Source organism: Ursus maritimus, unplaced genomic scaffold (genome assembly GCF_017311325.1).
Source record: "Ursus maritimus isolate PB19 unplaced genomic scaffold, ASM1731132v1 scaffold_33, whole genome shotgun sequence".
NCBI classification, from domain to species: domain Eukaryota; kingdom Metazoa; phylum Chordata; class Mammalia; order Carnivora; family Ursidae; genus Ursus; species Ursus maritimus.
In genome coordinates this window covers 159855-171413 of record NW_024425897.1, presented here as the reverse complement: position 1 = coordinate 171413, position 11559 = coordinate 159855, and the positions used below count along the sequence as shown (strand labels likewise).

At 59.4% G+C, this 11559-nt stretch overlaps 1 protein-coding gene across 29 annotated transcripts in view; it reads right to left on the bottom strand.

Moving 5' to 3' along the window:
- IGLL5 (immunoglobulin lambda like polypeptide 5) overlaps positions 1-11559 on the bottom strand; it is a 174959-nt gene that overhangs the window by 11182 nt on the left and 152218 nt on the right. For 15 of the 29 annotated variants that reach the window (XM_040619452.1, XM_040619469.1, XM_040619449.1 and 12 more), the window contains exon 3: positions 278-315. The exons of 4 other annotated variants lie outside the window; for them this stretch is intronic. In XM_040619452.1, the coding sequence (XP_040475386.1) occupies positions 278-315 (38 nt within the window). Of the gene's footprint in view, positions 1-277; positions 317-2495; positions 2927-3884; positions 3912-11346; positions 11507-11559 lie in introns of those variants that run through there. 10 more of the 29 variants (XM_040619436.1, XM_040619474.1, XM_040619479.1 and 7 more) reach the window with 6 other exon arrangements.

The window sequence follows — 11559 nt, the reverse complement described above, 5'->3', positions numbered from 1 at the left end:
TCCTCAGCTCCAGAGGAGAAGGCTCCCCTGGGGTGAGAGCTGAACCCCCAATGAGCCCCGATTTTTTTACATCAGGGGAGTTTGGGGCTTGTCCCCCGCACCTCCCAATAGACAGCAGACAGAATGGGACCAGTGGAGGCATGAGGAGCAGAGAAAGGGGCCAAATGTGCAGACCCCACAGGCCTTCAGCCTCTGCCCTAGTCCAAGAAGTTAGGAGAGAAGCGTTCCCCGAAATTGTACACTGCAACCCAGAGAGAAGGGCAAGGGGGAGACTCACCGAGGACGGTCAGCTGGGTCCCGCCGCCGAACACAGCACACTGTGACACAGCCTCGAACACAAACCCTCTGTGAGCCCCTCCAGCCGTGCCCAGGCCCACCTGCAGCTCCTCGGGAGGCCCAGAGTGCAGCCTCCTTGTCACGGGTGCTGGCCTAGCAGATGGGCGTGCGGTGGGGGGCGGCACCTGGGCACCTGGAATTTCATCTCCTTGGAGGGGTCAGAGGCCCTCCATCCTCAGGCATGGCGAGGGTTTGGAGGGAATGTCTGGCTATGGCGTCGGAATTCCCAGCCCACTCCATCCTTGGGAAGGAGCTGTGTTCTCGCCTCAGTGTGCGTCAGGGTATATTTGTGGAATGGGTGAGGGGGCCTGTTTCACACACCGAGGATGGAGCTGGGACCCCTGTGCAGCCTGGGTACTCGTGGAGAGGGTCCCGGATGCCACCACGTCCTCAGTACAGGAGGCCATGCAGGTTTGGGGTCAGGAATGGGAAGTGGGTGGGAGGAGAAGCATGCATCCGTGCCAGTGCTCAGATCTCTCCAGGGGGCCCTGTGCTCCGGAAACCCTGCCTTTGCGGGTTCTGCGGGAAGGTATAGTGGATGCGGAACATTTAGTCCCTGAAGTGTTCCTGGGGAGTTCAGAGCTCAGGTTGTAGAGGTGTGTGGGCTGAATGTCGGGTGCATAGATCGGAGGGCCCCTGGTGGGTGGGCGTCAGTCCCTGCTTCCAGCAATTTCTCCTGGGGCTGCAGTGTGGGGTCTGTGCTGGCCACTGGAACCGACTGAGAATCACACGTGCCCCACGTACGGGAAGTACCATTAGCATGTAGGACACATACTGTACCCCGGCACTGGACCTTCACGCGGTGAGCGGGCCTCGAACCCCGGGGCCTCGGGGATCCTGCATCCTGGCCTGGGGACGTCACCCGCAGAGCTCAGCCAGGGGACACACAGGCCTGGCCTCCTTCTCTCTGGGTCACGGTGGCAAGCGGCCCCAGCACTGCTGCTGTCCTCCCTGTTCTGCCAGCCGCTTCCCATCCAGACTCCATCCCTGGAGCTCATCAAGTCCCTTGTGTCTCTCCATCCTGGACCTGAATCTCCCTGGCCTTCTCTGTGTCACTGGCTGGCTGTGCCGGGGACTGCAGAGACTGGGTGTTCTTTGCTCACATCCCACCCGGGGACTCCGTGTAGACCCTCGACTGCGGCTCTTCCCGATCCTCCCGAGAGATGGCCACCGCGGCAGTGTCGGGAAGGGACCAGTGCCTTTGTGATCGTCATGTGTGTGCTTGCGTGTGTTTGTGTTCACTCTACCGTGGGGGTGCGTTGGTGTCCCCGCTCAGCTCTCACACTGGGCTCCTAGGTAGATGAGTCGGGGAGAGACCTGCTGGCAGCCCATTGGCACAATCTGTCGCTGGATGTGTGCAACAGAGAGGCCCCAGGCAGGTCACCCCCACACAAGCGGTGGGTTCATGGGTTGGCTTGGGCTTGGAGGGCTCCCAGAGAGCGCAGCTGGTGTCTGTCTCCCAGAGAACATGATTTCAAGTGGGGACCAAGATACACTGTTGTTTGAGGTGCCACCAGCGTGAGTGGGATTGGGGGTGGGGATGACAGTGTCTAGGCAGGGGGTCCTGTCTTGTGTGTGACAGGGAGAATCTGTGCGAGGGGTGTCCCTGGGGAGTCAGGGGAGTGGTGCCCTATGGATTGGAGGATGTTGTAGGGTGTGATGGTGGGGAAGGTCCGCCAAGCGTAGGAAGCCAGGGAAATCATATCGCCAAGAGGGGGGCCTCTCGGGAAAGAAGAGTGGACATTTCATGGGGGGGGGCAGTTTCCAGAGTCCGAGAACCCAGGCTCAGGGATGCATTCAGAAAGGCAGTTTCCAGAGTCCGAGAACCCAGGCTCAGGGATGCATTCAGAAATGATTCCCAAAACACGGGGAGCAAGGGCCGCGAGGGCAGCTCTGACTTGCAGTGGGCATGGTCCACAAAAGAAAAGAAAACACAGAGGCACTGTGGAGGACAGTCTTCCATCTCGCATGTGCTGTTGGTATTTGCTGTTCTGCAATGTTCTTCTGCTCCTCTAGGTCAGAAGACAACTACCCATCCGCAAACCATGAGGATGCCTCCTGCAGACTCCTTTCCCCAAAGGAAAAGATTGGTCTTCACCCCTAAGTGTGGTTGAGATCGGGACACAAAGGGTTTGAAACGCAATGAGGAGAGAGCACGATTTCTGATTGAATAAAGGACATTTTATTGAGTGTCGACTGGGTGCAGGGAGAAGGGCTGGGATGACCCTGGTGGGAGGGCAGAGCTCCTGGAGGTCCTGTGGCTCCAGGCCCCCTGGGTGGGGGAGGGTGTCGGGGACCTAGGAGCACTCTGCGGGGACCACCTTCTTCTCCACGGTGCTCCCCTCGTGCGTGACCAGGCAGCTGAAGCTGCTGTGAGATTTCCACTTGTCAGGTGACAGGCTCAGGTAGCTGCTGGCCGCATACTTGTTGTTGCTCTGTTTGGAGGGCTTGGTGGTCTCCACGCCCTGGGTGATGGAGCTGCCGTCTGCCTTCCAGGCCACCGTCACGGCGCCGGGGTAGAAGTCACTGACGAGGCACACCAGGGTGGCCTTGTTGGCGCCCAGCTCCTCAGAGGAGGGCGGGAAGAGCGGCCACATCCCCACGGACACCCCTACCCCTGTCACCCAGGGATGCTGAGTGGGGAAGGGCCGTGAGTCCCTGGTGCTGGATTCCAGGGCGGGCAGCAGATGGAGGGTTTGCGTGCGGGATGAGTTTTCAGTTCTGAGGCTGGCACTGTGCCTGTTGTGAGGGGTCTCCCTGGTGTGTGAAGTTCTGCCAGGGAGTTTGTCTGTCCTAGGATTTCTGAGTGCCCGACAGGCGCTGTCTCTCTCACCTGACCCTATCAGGCACCCTGGACCCAAATATCTGCTCAGGGGGCTCTCTAGCTGTGGTAGGCCTGGAACGGATGGACCTCTGCTGCCCCAGTGTCCTGAGACCTGTCCTGTTCTTGGTGTCTGACTGTCCCCAGCACCCTGGGCCCTCTCCTCTTCTGAAGTCCTCGCTTCATCCTGGACCACTTGGCCTGCTTCCCCCTTCTGGTCTCCAGGCCCTGAGACCAAGGCTCTCCTCACTGTGCTCCTGGCAGCCCTCTGGCCGGGACCCCACAGAGATAGAAGCTAGCACCTGAGCGGTCCCCAGCAACCTTCCCTCAGCCTATGGCCCTGCTGACAGCCTGAGCCCCCCTTGTCCTCATTCTTCACCCCTCATTTCCCCCCAGACTCTTGAAGCCAAGAGGCCCTGAGTAGGGAGCCCAGTATCCTCAAGTCCAGAGGGGAAGGCTCCCCTGGGGTGAGAGCTGAACCCCCAATGAGCCCCAATTTCTTTACATCAGGGGAGTTTGGGGAGATTTCCACTTGTCAGGCGACAGGCTCAGGTAGCTGCTGGGCCGCATACTTGTTGTTGCTCTGTTTGAGGGCTTGGTGGTCTCCACGCCCCTGGGTGATGGAGCTGCCGTCTGCTCTGTACACCGGCCACGGCGCCGGTAGAAGTCAATACGAGGCACACCAGGGTGGCCTTGTTACGCCCCACAGAGTGGTGGCGGAAGAGCGTGACCGAGGGTGCGGACTTGGGCTGACCTGTGGGGATGGGGGCGCAGGTCAAGGTCAGAGGTTTATTTCTGCAGCTCCTACCTCAGTGCTGGCGTAGGGGTATAGCTGTGGTGTCCTCGGCTTGGGCCTCAGGCCGCCGTTGTTCACCTGAGGTCAGGCAGCCAGGGGCTGGCCTCGCCTTCTGTGGGAGGAATCTGAGTGCCAGATCCTCTAGTTTGTCGGCCCTTGCCTACCTCAGGCTCTCTCCAGCTTCCAGAGTCTTCGAATCCACCCAGCCCACCTCGAACTGGTCGTCGGCCGGAGACGCTGGTTGCCTTCTGGATGTGTCTGTCCTGGACCTCGTTCCCAGTGGGACATCCAGGCTTCCCCGCTGATTTCCTAGAGCTGGTGTGTCCCTTTGTCGCGGTCTACCATGTGACAAGGAGGTGTCCTGTCCTCTCACCCTCGGCCAGCAGTTCTTGCTCACATCCCCACGACACCCCTACCTGTCGCCCAGGATGCGAGGGAGTGGGGCCGTGAGTCCCTGGTGCTGATTCCAGGGCGGGCAGCAGATGGAGGGTTTATGCGGCGGGATGAGTTTTCGTGCTCTGGAGGCTGGCACTGTGGCTGCTGTGAGGGGTCTCCCTGGTGTGTGAAGTTCTGCCAGAGTTCGGTTCTGGGTCCTAGGATTTCTGGAATGTCCGACAGGCGCTGTCTCTCTCACCTGACCCTATCAGCACCTCTGACCCAATATCTGCCTCAAGGGGCCTCCAGCCGTGGTGGTCCAGGAAGGATGGACCTCTGCTGACCCCAGTGTCCTGAGACCTGTCCTGTTCTTGGTGTCTGACTGTCCCTAGTGCCCTGGGCCCTCCTCTTCTGAAGTCCTCACTTCATCCTGACCACTTGGCCTGCTTCCCCTTCTTGTGTCCAGGCCCTGAGACCAAGGCTCTCACTGTGCTCCTGGCAGCCCTCTGGCCGGACCCCACAGAGATAGAAGCTAGCACCTGGAGCGGTCCCCAGCAACCTTCCTCAGCCTATGGCCCTGCTGACAGCCTGAGCTCCTTTGTCCTCACCCTTCACCCCTCATTTCCCAGACTCTTGAAGCCAAGAGGCCCTGAGTAGGGAGCCCAGTATCCTCAAGTCCAGAGGAGAAGGCTCCCCTGGTGAGAGCTGAACCCCCAATGAGCCCCGATTTTACATCAGGGAGTTTGGGGCTTGTCCCCACCTCCCAATAGACAGCAGACAGAATGGGACCAGTGGAGGCATGAGGAGCAGAGAGGCCAAATGTGCAGACCCCACAGGCCTTCAGCCTCTGCCCTAGTCCAAGAAGTTAGAGAGAAGCTGCCTCCCCGAGAAATTGTACACGGCAACCCAGAGAGAAGGGCAAGGGGGGGGTGAGATCACCGAGACGGTCAGCTGGGTCCTCGTCGCCGAACACAGCACACTGTGACACAGCCTCGAACACAAACTCCTTCTGTGAGCTCCCTCCAGCCGTGCCCAGGCCCACCTGCAGCTGAGGCTCCAGAGTGCAGCCTCCTTGTCAATGGTGCTGGCCTAGCAGATGGGCGTGGCGGTGGGGCGGCACCACCTGGAATTTCATCTCCTGGAGAATAGAGGCCCATCCTCAGGCATGACAGGGTTTGGAGGAATGTCTGGCTATGGCGTCGAATTCCCAGCCCACTCCATCCCCTTGGGAAGGAGCTGTGTTCTCGCCTCAGTGCGTCAGGTATATTTGTGGAATGGGTGAGGGGGCCTGTTTCACACACGAGGATGGAGCTGTGACCCGTGCAGCCTGGGTACTCTCGTGAGGGTCCTCGGATGCCACCACGCCCTCAGTACAGGAGGCCATGCAGGTTTGTGGGGTCAGGAATGGGAAGTGGGTGGGAGGAGAAGCATGCATCCTGCCAGTGCTCAGATCTCTCCAGGGGGCTCCTGTGCCCGGAAACCCTGCCTTGCGGGCTTAAGTGGAAGGTATATAGTGATGCGAACATTTAGTCCCTGAAGTGTTCCTGGGGAGTTCAGAGCTCAGGTTGTAGAGGTGTGTGGGCTGAATGTCGGGTGCATAGATCGGAGGGCCCTGGTGGGCGGGCGTGTGCTCCTGCTTCCCAGCAATTTCTCCTGGGGCTGCAGTGGGGTCTGTGCTGGCCACTGGAACTGATCTGAGAATCACACGTGCCCCACGTACGGGAAGTACCATTAGCATGTAGGACACATACTGTACCCGGCACTGGACTCACGCGTGAGCGGGCTCGAACCCGGGCCTCGGATCCTGCATCCTGGCCTGGGTCGCCACCCGCAGAGCTCAGCCAGGGGACACACAGGCCTGGCCTCCTTCTCTGGGTCACGGTGGCAAGCGGCCATGCACGCTGCTGTCCTCCCTGTTCTGCCAGCCGCTTCCCATCCAGACTCCATCCCTGAGCTCATCAAGTCCCTTGTGTCTCTCCATCCTGGACCTGAATCTCCCTGGCCTTTCTGTGTCACTGGCTGGCTGTGCCGGGGACTGCAGAGACTGGGTGTTCTTGCTCACATCCACCCGGGGACTCCGTAGACCCTCGACTGCGGTCTTCCCGAGTCCTCCCGAGAGATGGCCACCGCGGCAGTGCGGGAAGGGGACCAGTGCCTCATGGATCGTCATGTGTGTGCTTGCGTGTGTTTGTGTTCACTCTACCGTGGGGTGCTGGTGTCCCACAGCCTCAGCTCAGCACTGGGCCCCTAGGTAGATGAGTCGGGGAGACGCTGGGACCATTAGGCAATCTGCGCTGGATGTGTGCAACAAGAGGCTCCCAGCAGGATCTAACAGAAGCGGTGGGTTCATGGGCTTGGCTTGGGCTTGGAGGGGCTCCTAGAGAGCGCAGCTGGTGTCTGATCTCCCAGAGAAATGTGTCAAGTGGGGACCAAGATACATGTGTTGTTTGAGGGGCACACCAGCGTGAGTGGGATTGGGTGTGGTGGTGCCAGTGTCTAGGCAGGGGGTCCTGTGCTTGTAGTGTGACAGGGGAGAATCTGTTGAGATTTCGGTGTCCCTGCGAGTCAGGGAGTGGTGCTCCTATGGAGTGGAGGATTGTTGTAGGTGTGATGGTGGGGAAGGTCCGCCAAGGAGTTGGAAATGAGGAACATATCGCACAGAGGGGATTGGGCCGAAAGAGAGGTGACATTTCAATGGGTGGCAGTTGAGTCTGAGAGCCCCAGAGCTCAGGAGCATTCCAGAAATGATTCCCAAAACACCGGGAAAAGGGCAGCGAGACACTCTGACCGTGCAGTGTACAGGTCCACAAAGAAAAGAAAACACAGAGGCACTGTGGAGGACAGTCTTCCATCTCCGTCATGTGCTGTTTGGTATTTGCTGTCTTGTGAATGTTCTTCTGCTCCTCTAGGTCAAGGACAACTACCCATCCGCAGACATGAGGATGCCTCCTGCGACTCCTTTCCCCCAAAGGAAAGACTGGTCTTCACCTAAGTGTGGTTGAGCTCGGACATAAAGGGTTTGAAAATGCAATGAGGAGAGAGAGATTTGATTGATGGACATTTTATTGAGTAGTCACTGGGTGCAGGAGCAGGCTGGGATGACCCTGGTGAGGAGGGCAGATCTCCTGGAGTGTCCTGTGGCTCAGGCCCTGGGTGGGGGGAGGGTGTCGGCCTAGGTACACTTGGGGGACCACTCTTCTCCACGGTGCTCCTCGTGTCGTGACTCAGGGCAGCTAAGGCTGCTGTGAGATTTCCACTTGTCAGGTGACGGCTCAGGTAGTGCTGGCCCATACTTTTGTTGCTCTGTTTGGAGGCTTGGTGGTCTCCCACGCCCAGTGATGGAGCTGCCGCTCTGCCTCCAGGCCACCGTCCACGCAGCCTCGGGGCTAGGTCACTGACGAGGCACACCAGGGTGGCCTTGTTGGCGCCAGCTCCTCAGGGAGGAGGCGGGAAGCGTGACCGAGGGTGGGACTTGCGACCTAGGGGATGGGGGCCGCGGAGTCCAGGTCAGAGGTTTTATTCTGCAGCTCTACCTCAGTCCTGATGTAGGGGCATAGCTGTGTGGTGTCCCTGGCTTGGGCCTCAGGCCGCGCTGTTGCCCACCTGAGGTCAGGGCAGCCAAGGGCTGGCTCCCTCGCCTTCTGTGGGAAGAATCTGAGTGCCAGATCCTCTAGTTTGTCAGCCCTGCCTGACTTCAGGCTCTCTCCAGCTCCCAGAGTCTGGCACCCAGCCCACCTCGAACTGGCTCTGCCGCCCGGGAGACGCTGGTTGCCTTCTGGATGTGTCTGTCCTGTGGACTCGCTCCCAGTGGGACATCCCCAGGAGCTTCCCCCGATTTCCTAGAGCTGGTGTGTCCCTTTGTCGCGGGGTCTGTTACCATGTGACAAGGAGGTGTCTGTCCCCAGACCCTCACCCCCCTCACAGCAGTCTTGCCTCCATCCCCACGGACACCCCTACCCCTGTCACCCAGGGATGCTGAGTGGGGAAGGGCGGTGAGTCCCTGTGCTGGATTCCAGGGCGGAGCAGATGGAGGGTTTGCGTTGGGATGAGTTTTCAGTTCTGAGGCTGGCACTGTGCCTGTTAGTGAGGCGGATGCTCCCTGTGTGTGAAGTTCTGCCAGGAGTTTGTCTGTCCTACGGATTGCTGAGTGCCCGACAGAGGCTGCCCTCTCATCCTGACCCATCAGGCACCTGACCCAAATATTCCCAGGGGCTCTCTAGCTGTGGTAGGCCTGGAAACGGATGGACCTCTGCTGCCCCAGTGTCCTGAGACCTGTCCTGTTCTGTGTCTGACTGTCCCCAGCACCCTGGGCCCTCCTCTTCTGAAGTCCTCAAGTTCCTGGACCACTTGGCCTGCTTCCCCTTCTGGTCTCCAGGCCCTGAGACCAAGGCTCTCCCTCACTGTGCTCCTGGCAGCCCTCTGGCCGGACCCCACAGAGGATAGAAGCTAGCACCTGAGCGGTCCCCAGCAACCTTCCTCAGCCTATGGCCCTGTTGACAGCCTGGGCCCCCTTGTCCTCATTCTTCACCCCTCATTTCCCCCAGACTCTTGAAGCCAAGAGGCCTGAGTAGGGGAGCCCAGTATCCTCAAGTCCAGGGGAAGGCTCCCCTGGGGTGAGAGCTGAACCCCAATGAGCCCCAATTTCTTTACATCAGGGAGTTTGGGGCTTGTCCCCCTAGCACCTCCCAATAGACAGCAGACAGAATGGGACCAGTGGAGGCATGAGGAGCAGAAAAGGCAATTGCAGACCCCACAGGCCCCTCTGCCCTAGTCCGAAAGAAGGAGAGAAGTGTCCCCGAAATTGTACACTGCAAACCCAAGAGAAGGGCAAGGGGAGACTCACCGGGGAGCGGTCCGCTGGGTCCCGTCACCGAACACAGCACACTGTGACACAGTCTCGAACACAAACCCTCTGTGAGCCCCTCCAGCCGTGCCCAGGCCCACCTGCAGCTCCCGGAAGACCCAGAGTGCAGCCTCCTTGTCACGGGTGCTGGCCTGAGCAGAGATGGGCGTATCGGTGGGGCGTAGCACCTGGGCACCTGGAACTCATCTCCTTGGAGGGGGTCAGAGCCCTCCATCCTCCGAGGCATGGCGAGGTTTGGAGGGAATGCTCTGGCTATGGCGTCGAATTCCCAGCCAAATCCATCCTAGGGAAGGAGCTGTGTTCTTGCCTCAGTGTAAGGCTCAGGATATTGTGGAATGGGTGAGGGGGCCTGTTTCACACACCGAGGATGGAGCTGGGACCCTGTGCAGCCTGGGTACTCGTGGAAGAGTCCCGGATGACCACATCCTCAGTACAGGAGGCCATGCAGGTTTGGGGTCAGGAATGGGAAGTGGGTGGCAGGAGAAACACAGCTTCCCCCAGCGCTCAGATCTCTCCAGGGGCCCTGTCTCGAAGCCCTGCCTTTGCGGGTTGTGGGGAAGGTATAGGTGTGAACGGATTTAGTCCCTGAAGTGTTCCTGGGGAGTTCAGAGCCCAGGTTGTAGAGGTGTGTGGGCTGAATGTCGGTGCATAGATCGGAGGGCCCCTGGTGGGTGGGGCGGCAGTCCCACTTCCAGCAATTTCTCCTGGGGCGCAGTGTGGGGTCTGTGCTGGCCACTCGGAACTGGACTGAGAATCACACGTGCCCCACGTACAGGAAGCACCACTAGCATGTAGGACACATACTGTACCCCGGCACTGGACCTTCACCGGTGAGCGGGCCTCGAACCCCGGGGCCTCGGGGATCCTGCATCCTGGTCTGCTGGGGACGTCACCCGCAGAGCTCAGCCAGGGGACACACAGGCCTGGCCTCCTTCTCTCTGGGTCACGGTGGCAAGCGGCCCCAGCACTGCTGCTGTCCTCCCTGTTCTGCCAGCCGCTTCCCATCCAGACTCCATCCCTGGAGCTCATCAAGTCCCTTGTGTCTCTCCATCCTGGACCTGAATCTCCCTGGCCTTCTCTGTGTCACTGGCTGGCTGTGCCGGGGACTGCAGAGACTGGGTGTTCTTTGCTCACATCCCACCCGGGGACTCCGTGTAGACCCTCGACTGCGGCTCTTCCCGATCCTCCCGAGAGATGGCCACCGCGGCAGTGTCGGGAAGGGACCAGTGCCTTTGTGATCGTCATGTGTGTGCTTGCGTGTGTTTGTGTTCACTCTACCGTGGGGGTGCGTTGGTGTCCCCGCTCAGCTCTCGCACTGGGCTCCTAGGTAGATGAGTCAGGGGAGAGACCTGCTGGCAGCCCATTGGCACAATCTGTCGCTGGATGTGTGCAACAGAGAGGCCCCAGACAAGTCACCCCAGACAGAAGCGGTGGGTTCATGGGTTGGCTTGGGCTTGGAGGGCTCCTAGAGAGCGCAGCTGGTGTCTGTCTCCCAGAGAATATGAGTACAAGTGGGGACCAAGATACACTGTTTTATGAGGGGCCACCAGCGTGAGTGGGATTGGGTGTGGTGGTGCCAGTGTCTAGGCAGGGGGTCCTGGCTTGAGTGTGACAGGGAGAATCTGTGTGAGGGGCACATTTCGTGTCCCTGCGGAGTCAGGGGAGTGGTGCCCTATGGATGGGAGGATGTTGTATGGTGTGATGGTGGGGAAGGTCCGCCAAGAGTTGGAAATGAGGGAAAACTTGTCACTGAGAGGGGGGAATCTTGGGAAAGGAGGGTGGACATTTCATGGGGTGGCTTGTTGCAGAGTCTGAGAGCCCAGGCTCAGGGAGGCACTCAGAAATGATTCCCAAAACACCGGGAGCAAGGGCTGCGAGGGGAGCTCTGACTCGCAGTGGGCATGGTCCACAAAAGAAAAGAAAACACAGAGGCACTGTGGAGGACAGTCTTCCATCTCTCATGTGCTGTTGGTATTTGCTGTTGTGTAATGTTCTTCTGCTCCTCTAGGTCAGAGGACAACTACCCATCCGCAAACCATGAGGATGCCTCCTGCAGACTCCTTTCCCCCAAAGGAAAAGACTGATCTTCATCCGTAAGTGTGGTTGAGCTCGACATAAAGGGTTTGAAATGCAATGAGGAGAGAGCACGATTTCTGATTGAATAAAGGACATTTTATTGAGTGTCGACTGGGTGCAGGGAGAAGGGCTGGGATGACCCTGGTGGGAGGGCAGATCCTCCTGGAGGTCCTGTGGCTCCAGGCCCCCTTGGGTGGGGGAGGGTGTCGGGGACCTAGGAGCACTCTGCGGGGACCACCTTCTTCTCCACGGTGCTCCCCTCGTGCGTGACCAGGCAGCTGAAGCTGCTGT